At 47.5% G+C, this 16,568-nt stretch overlaps 2 protein-coding genes and 1 long non-coding RNA gene across 4 annotated transcripts in view; 1 reads left to right on the top strand and 2 right to left on the bottom strand.

The window, feature by feature from the left end:
* LOC310701040 (complement C4-A-like) overlaps positions 1-16,568 on the top strand; it is a 338,535-nt gene that overhangs the window by 80,214 nt on the left and 241,753 nt on the right. The gene's annotated exons all lie outside the window — the stretch shown is intronic.
* LOC310702117 overlaps positions 1-16,568 on the bottom strand; it is a 143,102-nt gene that overhangs the window by 12,364 nt on the left and 114,170 nt on the right. The window lies entirely within an intron of this gene.
* Positions 198-16,284, bottom strand: LOC310701123 (uncharacterized protein; the record flags this gene model as incomplete). 2 transcript variants are annotated; one of them, XM_083491435.1, is made up of 6 exons in its annotated part: positions 198-251; positions 570-4,181; positions 7,478-7,579; positions 8,696-8,815; positions 11,627-11,740; positions 16,148-16,284. In XM_083491435.1, the coding sequence occupies 4 exons, from the start codon at positions 11,715-11,717 to the stop codon at positions 1,873-1,875; spliced, it is 2,622 nt and encodes an 873-aa protein (XP_083347561.1). In that variant the 3' UTR covers positions 198-251; positions 570-1,872. The 2 variants fall into 2 exon arrangements, with proteins under 2 accessions (XP_083347561.1, XP_083347560.1); XM_083491434.1 differs by lacking the exon at positions 16,148-16,284 and adding an exon at positions 14,088-14,247.

Raw genomic sequence — 16,568 nt, 5'->3', positions numbered from 1 at the left:
CATTTATACAATGTATACAATGCATAATTCCTTTTAAAAAATCGGCAATTTGCGTCATTCTTGTTTTGCTAGTCAAGGGATCTTTGAGTCCCTGTAGTCTTGCCATCAACCAAGGGAAATAGATCTGGCCTCTGAGATTTCAGCAAGCACTTCCCAAAGTGTTGTTCAAAGCCATAAGGGCCAGTAACTTGCACTTATTTTTCTATTTTAAAAAAATGTTTATTTGAGCAATAATATTTGTAAGCTACCCACTAACATACAGTGGTGCCTCGCAAGACGAAAAGAATCCGTTCTGTGATTCTCTTCGTCTAGCGGTTTTTTCGTCTTGCAAAGCAAGCCCATTGACGGATTAGCGGATTAGCGCTATTAGCGTCTTATCGGATCAGCTGATAAGCGGCTTAGCGGCTTAGAAAAATGGGGGGAGGGAAAAAACCCGCAGGAACTCGCAAGACATTTTCATCTTGCGAAGCAAGCCCATAGGAGATTCGTTTTGCGAAGCACCTCCAAAACGGAAAACCCTTTCGTCTAGCGAGTTTTCCGTCTTGCGAGGCATTCGTCTTGCGGGGCACCACTGTAGTTGCCCGGGCAGCTTCCAGTTACAATAAAACAAATCAAATATAGAGCAGAGAATAATACCAGCTTAATAACAACAGCAAAATAAACCTCAGCAACACCCAAAATGTGAAAGCTGGATGCTTCTAGAGACCGATGGCATTTTTTTAAATGTACTTCTCAGGAATTGTGGCATACACACAACCCCCGACAGTTAAACTGAATTTAAATCCAGGTGTTAAGAATAGCTTCTGTTCTATATCAGTGGACAGCTCAAATATTTGAAAGGGCATATTCTCAGTCGGCCCCACCGTCATCAACCCCCCACCCCCAAAGTGGATCTACTTTAGCAGAGAATATTCTGAAAGTGGATCTGTTCCAGTTGGTGTGGGATTCCACACCAACACACCAATGACGCATTAAGTGGGGGACTACCGCAACTGTCCACCGCTTCCTTGCAGGCAGGATCTGACCATGGGGACTGGCCACCTCGACCACATCTGGAAGTGGTTTGTTTGATGAAACCCTGTTATGACTTGAATGGCTTCCCTCGCTTTCAGATGGTGGCACAGACTTTGTGCCACTGGCTGGCCCGGGAGACCCAGGCTGCACATGCACCTTCCAGATGGCAAAAAAACCGGCAATTGCAAAATAGCATTATCAGAGCAGGATTTGCCCTGAAAACATCTAATTTCAGATCTGCAAGAATGGACTGTTGTAATGGTTTCCCATGCTGTTTGATGTAGCCAGCCAAACCAAGCGTTCTCGGCGAACTTTCGCTTTTACCCCTACAATTAACTCCCCCGTGGGAACATTGCAAGAGTTAAAAAGTTTTTGTTCTGAAGTGCAGTACTGCAATGAAGTAAAACGAGAAAAGCGAAAGGTAACGGGACGTTCGTACTGAGAACGCAGAGCTCAAGGATGAGGTCTGTGGGGTGAGGAACTGAAGATCACACTAACTAGCCACCAGGAAATTAGTGCTTTTTCCACTAGACGGGACTGCTAGAGGCCTGGTGTGTGTGTGCTAATCCTCAATATGCAAAATTCCCCGTATATAGAAACATAACATGCCCAAGTTCCTTTTATTGATGTGCTAATTCTCTATGTGCAGGAAGATCCTGCCCCTGCCCCCAATTAGGGAACGTTCAACTATGTGAACACCCCACAGCAGTGTAAAATTATACAGCCCAGAAAAAGCTCTATCACATGACCCAAAGGGAAGATAAAGCCTGTCGTGGTATATCCTGCGTTGTTTCCTATGGCATAGCAGGAAATATCCGCTGTGAGGTTTCTTCCTAGCCTACCAAAGCACGAGTCTTTCTAGAGTTGCTCTCCGGTGTGACTTTTCTGGTGCCTGATCAGATTCGACCGGTCGCCGAAACTCTTCCCACAGTCCGAGCATTTGAACGGCTTCTCTCCTGTGTGGGTCCTCTCGTGCGCGAGCAAGTTGGCGCTCTGGTTGAACCCTTTCCCGCAGCTGGAGCACTTGTAGGGCTTCTCTCCCGTGTGGGTCCTCTCGTGTTTGATCAGGCTCGACTTGTACGGGAAGCTTTTCCCACAGCGGGGGCATCCGTACGGCTTCTCCCCCGTGTGAGTTCTCTTGTGGACGGCGAGAGTTGTTTTGTTGGTGAAGGTTTTCCCGCAGTGAGCGCACTTATACGGCCTCTCCCCCGTGTGCGTCCTCTCATGAACAACAAGGTTCCGTCTCTCGTGGAAGCTTTTCCCGCACTCGGAACATTTATAGGGTTTCTCTTCCGCCTGGGCCCCTACGTATCTAGTCAGGGCTGAGTCACCGCCAGAACTTTCCCCGCCGTCTGAGGACGGATTCGTTTTCTCCCCTTTGTGGGTCCTCTCGTGCCTGAGGAGGTTCGACCTCTGAACGAAGCTTTTCCCACAGTCCGTGCAAGCGTGAGGTTTCTCCCCCGTGTGAGTTCTCTCGTGCTTAACCAGGCTCGATTTGCTGCTGAAGCCTTTCCCGCAACTGGAGCACCCGTACGGCTTTTCTCCGGTGTGAGTCCTCTCGTGCACGACGAGGCTCGACTTGTTCGTGAAGCTTTTCCCGCAGGCGCGGCACCGGTAAGGTTTCTCTCCCGTGTGGGTCTTCTTGTGCTTCACAAGGTTGCGCCCGTCGTTGAAGCACCTCCCGCAATCGGAGCACTTGTGGGGTTTTTCCCCCGTGTGGGTCCTCTGGTGCACAATGAAGTTGGATCTCTGGCCGAAGCTCTTCTCGCACTCCAAACACTGGTAAGGTTTCTTCCTGGTGTGGGCTCTCTCGTGGATGAGGAGCTTGTACTTCAGGTTGTAGGCCCGGCCACAGTAAGCACACTTGTACAGGCTCTCTCCGTTGTGAGGTCTCTCGTGCGCAAGGCGCTTCAATTTCTGGATGACGCTTTTCCCACAGGCCGAAAACCAATATGGCTTCCCTCCCGCTTGGGTCTTCTTGTGCCTGAGGAGTGCTGACCTATAGCTGAACCTTTTCCCGCAGTCGGAGCACGCGTATGGCTTCTCTCCTCGATGAGCCCTCTCGTGTCTGACCAGGCTCGATTTGTCAACGAAGCTTTTCCCACAGGCAGAGCACGGGTACGGTTTCTCTCCCGTGTGGCTTCTTTCGTGGATGACGAGGCTCAAGCTGTGGTTGAACTTCTTCCCGCACTTTGAGCACTGAAAGGACTCCTCTTCCTTGTGCATTATCTCGTGGGCGTGAAGGTGCGACCTCTGGACGAAGCCTTTCCCGCACTCGGCGCATTTGTATGGCTTCTCGCCTGTGTGCGTCCTCTCGTGGATGAGGAAGTTGGACCTCTGGATGAAGCCCTTTCCGCAGTGCGAGCACTTGTACGGCCTCTCCCCGGCTTCCATCTTCTCGTGCCTCAGAAGCGCCGATTTGTGGCGGAAATTCTTCCCGCACTCAGAGCATTTGTACGGCTTCTCTCCCGTGTGGGTCCTCTCGTGCCTGGTCAGGATCGACCTCTGACTGAAGCTCCTCCCACACTCGGCACACCGGTGCGGTTTCTCCCCCGTGTGGGTCTTCTTGTGCCGTACGAGGCTCGACCTCTGCGTGAAGCTCTTCTCGCAGTCTGGGCACGGGTACACTTTCTCCCCCACGTGGCTCCTTTCGTGGACGATGAGGTTGAGGCTGTGGTTGAATCTCTTCCCGCACTTCGTACACTGATAGGGCTGCTCGGGCTTATGCGTCATCTCGTGTACCAGCAGGTGCCACCTTTGGACGAAGCTTTTCCCACAGTCCGAGCACAGGTACGGTTTCTCGCCGGTGTGGATTCTCTCGTGGATGAGGAAGTTGGACCTCTGGATGAAGCCCTTTCCGCAGTGAGAACATTCGTACGGCCTCTCCCCGGCCTCCATCTTCTCGTGCCTCAGAAGCGCCGACTTGTGGCGGAAATTCTTCCCGCACTCTGAGCATTTGTACGGCTTCTCTCCCGTGTGGGTCCTCTCGTGCCGGGTCAGGATCGACCTCTGGCTGAAGCTCCTCCCGCACTCTGCGCATTCGTAGGGCTTCTCTCCCGTGTGCGTCTTCTCGTGTCGCACGAGGCTAGACCTCTGCGTGAAGCTTTTCCCGCAGTCTGAGCATTTGTTCTCTTTCTCCTCCGTGCACCTTTTCCCATGGCCCTCTTCTGTCGGGATAAAGGGAAAGCAAACGAGTGAACAAGCCAGTTTGACTGGGAAGGGGAAATGTACAATGTGTTATCTTAATAATGGGTATGAATCTACTTATGTTGTCATGCAAGTGGAACGCCTACTTGCTCAACATATAAGATAGTTCAGTTGGCAGGGCATAAAACTCTTCATCTCAGGGTCACGAGTTCGAGTCTCACCTTGGGCAAAAGATTCCTGCATTCTGAGCCATTTGTCAAATTTTTAGAGACAACTATATGTACTTGGGCCCTGGATTCTTATTATAGCCTGGATAGCTCAGTTGGTTAGAGCGTGATGCTGATAACACCAAGGTTGCAGGTTTGATTCCTGTATAGGGCAGCTGCCTATTCCTGCATTGCAGGGGGTTGGACTAGATCAGGGGTGTCAAACTCAAATTCATCGGGGGCCGCATCAGCAGTTTGGTCACCCTCAAAGGGCCGGTTGTATCTGTAGGACTATGTGTCCACTCTTTATTATCATAAATTATTGTCACTGCATTCAATTATTACTGTTTTTTGTAATAATGTAAGTAATAACTAGCTCTGAAAGCAGAAACATAGTCAGAATAATGGCAAGTAGATATTCAAATGTACAATTATTGTACAATTTACTGAAAAATGATTTTTGGTAACAGACAGTAATTTTTTTTAAACATCCAAATATTGCCAAACACTGTTTATTACACATATGGCAAACACAAGGCATTAACTTTTTTTTAACTTTTCTGACTAGATGGTTTCTGAGCACAATTCAAAGTGTTGGTGCTGACATTTAAAGCCCTAAACGGCCCTGGTCCAGTATATCTGAAGGAGCGTCTCCACCCCCATCGTTCTACCTGGACACTGAGGTCCAGCACTGAGGGCCTTCTGGTGGTTCCCTCACTGCGAGAAGCAAAGCTACAGGGAACCAGGCAGAGGGCCTTCTCGGTAGTGGCGCCTTCCCTGTGGAACACCCTCTCACTAGATGTCAAAGAGAAGAACAACTACCAGGCTTTTAGAAGACATCTGAAGGCAGCCCTGTTTAGGGAAGCTTTTAATGTTTGATGTATTTTAATATTCTTTTGGAAGCCGCCCAGAGTGGCTGGGGAAGCCCAGCCAGATGGGCGGGGTATAAATAAATTATTATTATTTTTATTATTTTTATTATTATTATTTATCCCGTGAGTCCTGTATCTAGCAGTATTTTGCTTTTGTCTTCCCAGTACCCACATGCATCACGCCAATTTTATTCCAGGCAGTAAGTATTGGTACCTTACTCAAGACTGGTTAACGTGCTGTAACTACCAAAGTCTGATTTCCAATACGTGCTTTCGCATGTGTGGGTGGCATTTTAATCCACATTAGTGACTGACAAGGTGAAACTGGAGCAGGGTAGTGATTCCAAATCACCGCCACATTCAGAATAAAGGTTTGCCATCGACTGGTGTGTTTGTCTCATCAGTATTGTAACAATTCGATTCGGACCATTGGTCCATCTAGCCTGGCACTGCCAGGCACTGACTAGCAGCGGCTCTGCAAGGGTTAAGGCAAGAGTCTTTCCCAGCCATATCTGGCGACAGTGAGGGTTGAGCACGGCTGACTAGCAGCGGCTCTGCAAGGGTTAAGGCAAGAGTCTTTCCCGCGCTAAACAGCCTCTCCCCAGCAAGGGGTTGCTCGTTCAGACCAATCCACAAACTCCTTACATTGCGTTAGCGGCTAATGTGGATCGGTAGCCTGCAAATAGTTTAAACTGCCACTTCTTGAACAATAGACCCTGCGACAGTAGTTTCCCCATCCCAATTTAATTACCCTTATGGGATTTTTATGATTACCAGGAGCTTTCATCGCCTTGCAACTGCCTCTCTGCAAAAAGTGAACACGTGCCTTGGGAGGAACGAGACTTCTTTAGAAATCAGAGCGCTAGAGCGCTTTTTCTCCGCAACAACTGCTTTTCGGAGAAAGCTCTACAGAGCGAGCCGCTAAGCAGGCGTGAGCCGGATTCCCGTGAGCTTCGCCGTCTGCGCGCTAAAGCGAAGAGGCGGCACTGCAGCAGCCAAATAGGCCGTCCTCCTTTTCTCTGAATGTGCGGTGCTGCCGCCCCCGCCCCGGTCTTTCCCTCAATGAATACACACAAGCTTTCTCCTTAAAAAAAAAAGCGAGAATAAAAAAAGCGCTGGCAGCCGGCAGCGGCTACACGGGCCGCATGAGGAGGTCTGCCGGGCCGGATTTGGCCCGCGGGCCTTGAGTCTGACACCCGTGGACTAGATGATTCTCAAAGTCCCTTCCAACACTACTACTACTACTATTATTATTATTATTTCTACTACTACTGCTACTGCTACTACTACAGTGGTACCTTGGAAGTCAAATGGAATCTGTTCCAGAAGTCCGTTCGACTTCCAAAACGTTTGGAAACCAAGGCGCAGCTTCCAAGCTTCCTGCAGCCAATCAGAAGCCACGGAAGCCGTGTTGGACATTTGGGTTCCAAAGAATGTTCACAAACCAGAACACTCACTTCCGGGTTTGCGGCATTCGGGAGCCAAAAAGTTTGAATCGCAAGGCGTTTGGGATCCAAGGTACGACTTATTATTATCCCTTTCCACAGATAGGTCTCAAGGCAACGTACAATAAAAACAACTTTTAAAAGTTTAAAGCAACACATACACAAACATATATTTATCCAAAACAAAGCAGACATCCAGGGCAGGGGCCCATACATTCAACTGGGAAAACCCACTGGAACAGAAATGTCTTCAATTGTTTCCAGAAAGTGCAGATAGTGGTCACTTGTCATTATCTCGACAAGAAAGCTATTCCACAGAGCCTGGAGGAGGATCACACTTTTTTTGGAGACACATGTGCATAACTCCACACAAATCACTCCCTTCCAGCAAACATAGAAGTTGTGCCTGACAGCAAAGTGTAAATCAAGAGTCTAGCTTCACTTTGAGGATGGGGCAAGCATGATGAGAAAAGAGTAGAATTGAGTATCTGACGGGCAGTTAACGTGCTGCTTATTGTGAAGCCTCTCTGTGCCTGTAGTAGTCTTTGGTTCCAACAGCCACTACAGGCAGCTGTCACTGGAGGTTATCCTTCCACTTCGAAGCTTGCCCTGCATGTTGGGCGCAGAGAGAGCTGCTGCTGAAAATCAAGGCACAAATGCGGTGTCGATTTTGCAAAAGCAGAATATCAGTAGATATTGTTGACCTGTCTCTCTGACAGTTATTTTAATAGGATCTTGGAAAAGTGCTTTTACAGTATGAAGGGATCCAGACTCAGCTAAATAAACCTCTCACCTGAGTGGGCAGGTGGGGATGTTTCGTTTTCCTCAGAGCCCTGGTGATACACCACCCAAAGCTCGTCATCTTCTTCCTTCTTGATTATCACAGCAGAAAACCCTGGTTGGTGGGGAAGACACTTGTTAGTATGTTGATTTCAGTACGGGACTTTCGATTTTCAAAGCACTCCCCCTGCATCATCTAGTTGCAATCTTTACAAACAGCCCAACAAGCCCCGCCCCCATTTAACAGATGGGAAGACTGAGGCTGGGATACAAGTGGCTTGCCTAAAGGCCAGCTACTAAGTTGATGGCAGAGGTGAGATTTAAACCAGGATTTCCCTTAACAGCCGCTACGCCGTGCAAGTTGTCCTAAGTGTGGAATGATATCCTGACCTCCAACAATGGGTTTCCAGGAAGACCCCTTCACCTCTCCCACAAATCCCAGGGCATCTCGTGAGTTGGATTATCCCATCCCTCACTCAAGATGGGACACAACATTGTGAAAATATTAACCATTGGGAAGCCAAAGAACCACAGAATCATGGCAACCATCCAAGGGCCTGAGAAGAAGAGTTTGGATTTGATCTCCCGCTTTATCACTACCCGAATGAGTCTCAAAGCGGCTAACAATCTCCTTTCCCTTCCTCCCCCACAACAAACACTCTGTGAGGTGAGTGGGGCTGAGAGACTTCAGAGAAGTGTGACTGGCCCAAGGTCACCCAGCAGCTGCATGTGGAGGAGCGGGGAAGCGAACCCGGTTCACCAGATTACGAGACTACCGCTCTTAACCACTAACCACACTGGCTCTCTGAGAGCCAACTTCGCTTGGGGGGTGACCTTTGGGGAAGGTGGGGCCTGAGATTGGTGGGTGGGGCCAAAGGCAAACATGGGTGGAGCAACAGGTGTGACTCTTACCTTTCTGTTTTAGGCTACATTCCAGCCAAACAATATTCTGGGGTCTCCACAGCTACCCACACACATCTCTCCGTCCAGACTAACAAGAAGCGTTATTCCACACATTCCAGCCAGGCAAACACACTTCTGCGTGCCCGGAACGTGGCCTACTGTACAATGATAACAGTCGCATCCACTAGTCCGCCCACTTTCTCCTCTGTCCCTGCCCAGCGCTGGCAGGTGGCCCCTCAAAGGCTCTCAAAGAGGCAATGTGGCCCTCGGAGGTGGGGAAAGTTCCCTGCCCCTGAATTATAAAGGGAGGTTTAAGGCTGCTCCTCACCCGAGGATACCGTTTCTCTTTCCTGGAGAGAGGAGTTAAGTGGATTCGCTCCTTGTTCCGATTTCTCCGGAAGCCACAGCTCCTCTTCCTGTTCCACCTTTATGATCACATCAGGAAACTCTGAAAAAGAGACATGTCCAGAGATTAAACATTTTTGGGATATGATCCATGAAGAGATTAAAAAATTGATAAAGGTTTCATAGAACAAAAGGGCAGAAGCATACTTATTAGGAATTTTGTGTAAGGATATCCCCAAAGATAAAATTAACATATTTCTATACGCATCAACAGCAGCGAGAATATTGGTAGCCAGCTAATGGAAAGGAAATACTATACCAACAAAAAGAGAATGGTTAAGTAAACTATGTGAGTATCTGGAGTTAATTGACGGACTTAATAAGGCACAAATCCAAAATTATGGTACAGAGACAATGGGATTGTCTAACTGAATATTTACAGAAGCAGGGCTCAAATACGAAAGTTTGGTTATGTTTAGACTAACCTTGTGAAGAATATAATAATAATAATAATAATAATAATAATAATAATAATAATAATAATAATAATAATTTTTTATTTATATCCCGCCCTCCCCAGCCGAAGCTGGGCTCAGGGCGGCTAACAACAATCAAAATAATCCAACATTCTAAAAACATTCATTATAAAATTAATTAAAATCAAATTGATGGCAACCATTAAGCAAAATTCTGTGCAGATTGCCAAAGGAGGGAGTCAGGCTGCGCCCTGACCAAAGGCCTGGTGGAACAGCTCTGTCTTGCAGGCCCTGCGGAAAGATGTCAAGTCTCGCAGGGCCCTGGTCTCTTGTGACAGAGCGTTCCACCAGATTAGAGCCGCGGCCGAGAAAGCCCTGGCTCTAGTCGAGGCCAGCCTAACCTCTCTGTGGCCTGGGATCTTCAGGATGTTTTTATTTGCAGACCGTAAATTTCTCTGTGGGACATACCAGGAGAGGCGGTCCCATAGGTACGAGGGTCCTAGGCCGTATAGGGCTTTAAAGGTTAAAACCAGCACCTTAAACCTGATCCTGTACTCCACCGGGAGCCAGTGCAGCTGGTATAGTACCGGATGAATATGATCTCGCAGCGAAGACCCCATAAGGAGTCTCGCCGCGGCGTTCTGCACCCGCTGGAGTTTCTGGGTCAGTCTCAAGGGCAACCCCACGTAGAGTGAGTTACAATAATCCAGTCTGGAGGTGACCGTCGCATGGATCACAGTGGCTAGGTCAGGGCGAAAGAGATAAGGAGCCAACTGCTTAGCCTGGCGGAGATGAAAAAATGCCGCCTTTGTTATAGCTGTAATCTGCGCCTCCATAGAGAGGGAGGTATCGAAGATTACACCCAAACTCTTAACGGACGATGCTGGCACTAATTACACCCCCACAAGAGATGGGAGTTGCCCCCTCAATCCCATATCACCCCGTCCCAGCCAGAGGACCTCTGTCTTCGAAGGATTTCACTTCAGCCGGCTCCCACGTAACCATCCAGCCACAGCTTCCAGACATCTGGTCAGTGTGTCTGGGGCCGAGTCAGGATGGCCATCCATCAACAGACAGAGTTGGGTGTCATCGGCATACTGATGGCAACCCAGCCCAAAACTCAGGACAAGCTGGGTGAGGGGGCGCATAAAGATGTTAAAAAGCATCAGGGAGAGAATCGCACCCTGAGGCCCTCCACACACCAAGGAGTGGCACGATGACAATTCTCCCCCAAGCGCCACCCTCTGTTCCCGACCAGAGAGAAACGAGCGCAGCCATTGAAGGACTGTGCCCTGGATCCCCACGTTGGCGAGGCGGTGGTCCAGAAGTTCGTGATCGACCATGTCGAAAGCTGCTGACAGATCTAGAAGAATCAGCAGCCCCGACCCACCTCGATCCAGCTGCCTGCGGAGATCATCTGTTAGGGCGACCAGAGCTGTCTCGGTCCCATGACCAGCGCGGAAGCCAGACTGGAATGGATCGAGAGCCGATGTTTCATCCAGAAACCTGCCAAGCTGTTCAGCAACCGCTCTCTCAATCACCTTACCCAGGAATGGAAGATTCGAAACCGGGCGGTAATTGGATAGATCTAAGGGATCTAATGATGTTTTCTTTAAGAGCGGGCGCACCACTGCTTCCTTCAGTTCCCCTGGGAATATCCCAGTGCCAAGGGACAAATTGATGATATCACCCAGAGGGGCCCGCACCTCGTCTGGACACACTCTAATCAGCCAAGATGGGCACGGGTCAAGAGGACAGGTGGTGGGCTTTCCAGCTCGGAGGAGTCTGTCCACATCGGCTGGGGATATCTGGTCAAAGTGGTCCAATACTGGACCTGAGGACAGTCGAGGGGCCTCCAGTTCCTTTATTGTATCTAAATTGGCAGGGAGGTCGTGGCGTAGCAACAGGATCTTCTCCGCAAAAAAGCTCGCAAATGCCTCACAGCTGTGTGTCAAATTGTGTATAAAGAATACAAAGAATTGATGGACTATGAAAGAACTTAAGGAAAGGAAGTGAACCAAGAACAGATGTAAAGGTGAACTAGAAATTAAGAGATGTGTGGTGAATGTGGTGGAAGTCTTTTATAATATTTTAATTAGGATTTGGTATTTGGTATAATTGATGGATAGTAGTTTCCCCCCCTTTCTTTTTTCCTCTTTCTTTTCCTTTATCTGTTGTCTTTTTTCTTCTTTAGTCTGCATTTGGTAAATATGCAGACGATTGTGTTTATATTGTTATGTATGGATTTTGTTTTGATTTTCCTTTTCTATTTTCCTTGTAATATTTAATAAAACTAATAAAAAATATTATTAAAAAAGGAAACTCTGAGAAAGAAATATTAAAGGGGAATGACGCCGAGAAGGTGGAGGGAGTCGATTTTGGGGTTTCTCTCCAGGACAAATGGTTTCTTTTCCCTTAGCTTGTTTAAGCTCTCTCACCCTCTCCACCGTCCGACGGCATCTCCCTCTCCTTTTTGGCGGAAAGATCCGGAACCCAGGGGTCTTCTCCAGGGTCAAGTCGAGAGAGCATGTCAGGTTCAGGAAGAGAAAAGGCTGAGGGGAAAGGAAAGAGGCAGACACAGTCAGAAGCAACATTTTTTGTGTTCATAGCCATGTTAGCTCATATTCAGACTGTTGGTATTTGGAGACACACATACCCAGAATTCTGCTTTTGCACATTTATAACGCCGAGGGCCTTCTGGCGGTTCCCTCATTGCGAGAAGCAAAGCTACAGGGAACCAGGCAGAGGGCCTTCTCGGTAGTGGCGCCCGCCCTGTGGAACGCCCTCCCACCAGATGTCAAAGCGATAAATAACTACCTGACATTCAGAAGACATCTTAAGGCAGCCCTGTTCAGGGAAGTTTTTAATCTGTGATATTTTAGTGTATTTTTGGTTTCTATGGAAGCCGCCCAGAGTGGCTGGGGAAACCCAGCCAGATGGGTGGGGTACAAATAATAAATTATTATTATTATTATTATTATTATTATTATTATTATTATTATTATTAGCGGGTTTAAGGATTCTGTCACCCTTGTGCAACAAACACACTTTTTTAAAAAACAGACTTTTTGCAGGGTTGGAAAGTAGATGAAGAAAAACATTAAAAATGAGCGGTGGTGAACAGACAATCAACAGGAAGATGTGTAAACGCTCCCCAAGCAAATCAGGATAAGTGCAGGGCAAATGCTCATTGCCTTATATCCTCCCTTTAAAAAAACAGCAACTCAATAATGACCAGGCATAGTCTAACCACCGTGTTAGGTTTTAGGCAAGCAAATCAAGATGGAAGGTCAACGGTGGAAGGGGAAGGGGGGGGTTAATGGTTTGTTTTGTTCTTGTTTTTATTACGTATTTTGTGTTTTTTAAATCTTGCATTTTTATGTTATGAACTTCATCTATGGATGAAGGGCGGTATACAAATTTTGATATACAGTGGACGCTCGGGTCGCAAAAGTGATCCGTGCAGGAAGCACGTTCGCTGCGTCTGCGCACGCACGGATTGCGATTTGGCGCTTCTGTGCTTGTGCCGTTTCCAACAGCTGATATTCCTGTTGGCTACCCCTGGCGTGCAGGATTTTGAAGTGACCATACACTGAAGTTATTACCCCCCCCCCCAATAATTTCTTTAAACTTGATGTGCTTGTTTTGATTTCAGACTCCCGCCCAGATCAGTATATTATTAATATTTCCACCTCACCCTCCCTCCCCAAAGGAGGCAATCTTTCCCTTGCCCCACGCCTTTCGCTTCACTATAACTGCCCCACAGTTTTAAGTCTTTCTCAGTCTTCTTGGCATCAGTTGCCCCAGGCTCTGTACGCTTCTTTTGATCCTCTTTCTACCTGGTCCAGGTACACCTGCCACATAGCTACAGAGAAGCCAGGCTTAAATCTGACACACCCCAGGGCTCACTTTATGCACATTAATTCTATTATCATTATTATTATTATTATTATTATTATTATTTGCAACAACCCTGTTAGGTAGGCTGGTATTGTTATCGCCGTATGACTCATTTACCCAATTTTCATCCTGCTCAAAGCAAGAGCAGCCAAGGCGGCTTTCTGAAAGCTAAAAAAGCGATAGGAATATGAATGAAAACCGGAAGCCACGTTTGAAGATGACTGGAAAACGTTTATTGAATAGATGGAAAATAATTGTGGACAGCTGAAAACGCTGGCAGCATTAAGAATAAATTCAACAGTGTACTGTAAATAAGTTTTGATGGCTGTAATAACTGAACACCGAATGGTTTAGTTTATGTAAAAAATGCAAGAATTTATGTTATGCAAAATGAACCATGGAAAGGAAAGAAGGGAAGACATTGATGTTTTAAGATTCTTTAAACCGCCCTGAGACCCCCCAAGGTATAGGGTGGTATATAAATTCTAACAACAACAACAACAGGGACTAAAGCTGTCAGGCAGAAAGTAAGTCAGACGTTTTCCCGACAGCAGGGGAAGGCGAGGGCAGTACATGCAAATACTGACAATATGATGAACAAATAAACAAGCGAATGAATGGACAAACAAGTAAATGAATAAATAAAACCCAAGTGTTATTTGAGGACTGTGATTTTTGGAGCACCACCACACTTCTGATCTTCTCGGCGCACAATATGCACACCGCTTTTGTTTCCAGATTCACCGCATTTAGACGAGAGGCGTTTATCCTCCCGCTCCTGCGTCTCGATTTCTTTGTCTGCAGCAAATCTAAACGGAATAGGGGTAGTGGGGAAGGGGTGCGGGGCTCAGGGGCCTTTGCGAGGATGCGCTGCAAAAGGAAGACCCTTTGATTTTGTGGGGGGAGACGTTTGCTTTCCGCCCCCCCCCTCATCTATCCTACCTCTTCTTTCTCTTTCCCCCTTAAAATGCAAGTTTCCCCCTCTTCTCTTTCACTCACCCGCTCCTTGCAGCCTTTGCATTGCAGTCTCTGCGAATCTTGCAAACCCTAAATTTCTGCAAGGCGGTGTTAAATCCCCCCCCCCCAAATCCAGAAAGGGGCGGGGGAGGGGGGAACACACAGGAAGGAGGTGCGCTTTTTTCTTTTTCCACTTCCCCATCTCTCATATCTTTATCTGATCCTCTCTAGGAACAGGCGCTCTCTCCGCTTAACCCCTTGAGTCCACGGGGAGGGAACGGAGAGCAGCTGTCCGCAGAAACGTCCAAGTAAGTCCAGCCGATTGCATCTCCGCCGGGCGCTGGGTTCGAATCCTGAGCGCGCCGCAAATGCTCTTGCGGTTGCGTAATCATGCGGGGAAGAAAGGGGCGGGGAAACCTGCGCATAATTTAAAATTAAAAGAAAATGTAAAAGAAAAGAATTGCTTAGTAGAGAAAGTAGAGAAAGGGCAGAGAAGGAGGGGTCGGCTGGGAAGTGCATGAATGAGACTGAGAGTGTTCTCTGTGGTGTTGTATTATTATTATTATTATTATTATTATTATTATTATTATTAATTACCGACCTTTCAACTTGAGGTTCTAAGGTGGATTACAACAATCCAAAATACAGTTTAAAGACTTTAAAAAATACTGTCAAAATTTATATTTTACAAAAATCAGCACTATCTCAGGTGTCGAAAGGAAAGGCTGAGTCTTCAGAATTCACCAAAAGCTATATAATGAAGTATCCAACTGCATAACGGACACCTGCCATTTCCCCAAAGCTGAATGAAACCTTAAGCAAGCAAAATTCAAGGGTTAAAAGTCGGGGTGGTTCAGAGGAGAATGAACCTCAAGTCTCCCCATCTCTCTTTCTAAATCATAGAATTGGAGAACTGGAAGGGATCGCAAGGGCCCATTCAACCCCCTACAATGCAGGGTTTTTTTCCCAACTCTCTGAGCTATCTCCAGATATATTTTTTACTTTGCTTATGGGGTGGCTAGCTGCATCTCAAAGCACTGCACGTCATTAAGGCCTGCTGGGAATTTTAGCTCTTGGGGTGGGGGGTAAACTACAATTCCCAGCGTTAATACAATAGCCAGGAATAAAAATGGAGGTGATGCATGCAGCACCATCAGTTCCAGGAGGGCAGCTCAAAGGAATCAGAGACCCTCATGTCATTCAAGATGGGGCCGTGAAGGAGTTTCTTTCTCCCCCCAGTTAAGGAGGAGCCAGAGGAGAAAGTGTTGCAGCGCTGGGAAGCCCACTGGCAATTTCTTCTCCTCAGGGCTGTGGCATCTCCTCATTCAGGAAGAGAAGTCACTCGGCTGCCCACATGTGTAGCAGTAGCTCCTGAAGCGCTGCTGCCACACATCCAAAGCCGCGTCGCCCTGGTCCAGAAACTCTTCCTTTATTTCCACAGTCAAAATAAAAAAAATCCTTCCAGTAGCACCTTAAAGACCAACTAAGTTAGTTCTTGGTATGAGCTTTCGTGTGCATGCACACTTCTTCAGATACACTGAAACAGAAGTTGCCAGATCCTTCTATATAGTGAGAAGGTGGGGAGGGGTATTACTCAGAAGGCTGGTGGGAATGGGAGATTGGCAGATAGCTGAGATGAGCCTGTTGACGACTTATTTTTTTCCACAGAAGACGAGGGCAGCTGGGCCAGTTGGGCTTCTCCCAAAGGATACTGGGAAGTGGTTTATAAAGGGTGCTGAGAGTTGTGGGGAGATCTCTATCCCCCCCACCGAGCTACGATTCCCAGTGTGACTTGACAAGCAAACGCTTCCCCCAGGGAACTCTGGGAATTGTAGCTCTCACTTTTAACCACTGTTCATCTTTTATTGAACCATTCTTAAGGTTGCCATATGTCCGGGGATTTTCTTTTAAAAAGCTCAACAATTTATTTTTGCCCTGACTTTCACTTCTTGAAATATGGCAACCCTAACCCTTCTATCTTGGAAGCACTGCTTTTATTATTGTTTTAAAGTCTCCCACTAGGCAGCGACTACTTAAAAGTCTTCTACTTGGTAGCAGCCAATTCCACTTTGTTTGCATGTCTCTTATATAGGCACTGGTACCTTTTGAAGAGATGGTGGCGAATTCCTTCAAGACAGAACGGCCAAATCAGATGCCGCGGTAGAGTTTGATTCTTCCATGGAAACCACACAGGAGGATGTTGGGGAAGCCAGGTTGCTAGGGAGGAACTCTTTGGCCCTGAATTGTTGGACGGCACTCATCTGCTAGAGCAGATGTAGCCAGGGCCGGCCCTCCCATGAGGCAATATGAGGCAACCACCTCAGGCGACAGCATCTACAGTGGCAGCAGATCTGCCTTCCAAGGAATACATCACCTGCTGCTGCTGCTGTCATTGTGGCAGCAATGGCTGCAGCACACTCCTTAAAGGCCAGTCCTGCTGCCTCCTCAACATCTCCTCCCAGCACGGCGCCTCTACAGCGACCTCTTGGAGAATAGGAGGCACTGCTGGTCTCCCTGATGGAT

This window comes from Podarcis liolepis (assembly GCF_965112155.1).
Source record: "Podarcis liolepis genome assembly, chromosome: 2".
In the NCBI taxonomy this organism is placed as follows: domain Eukaryota; kingdom Metazoa; phylum Chordata; class Lepidosauria; order Squamata; family Lacertidae; genus Podarcis; species Podarcis liolepis.
The sequence above is the reverse complement of the archived record's forward strand: the minus strand, read 5'-3'. Positions and strand labels throughout refer to the sequence as shown.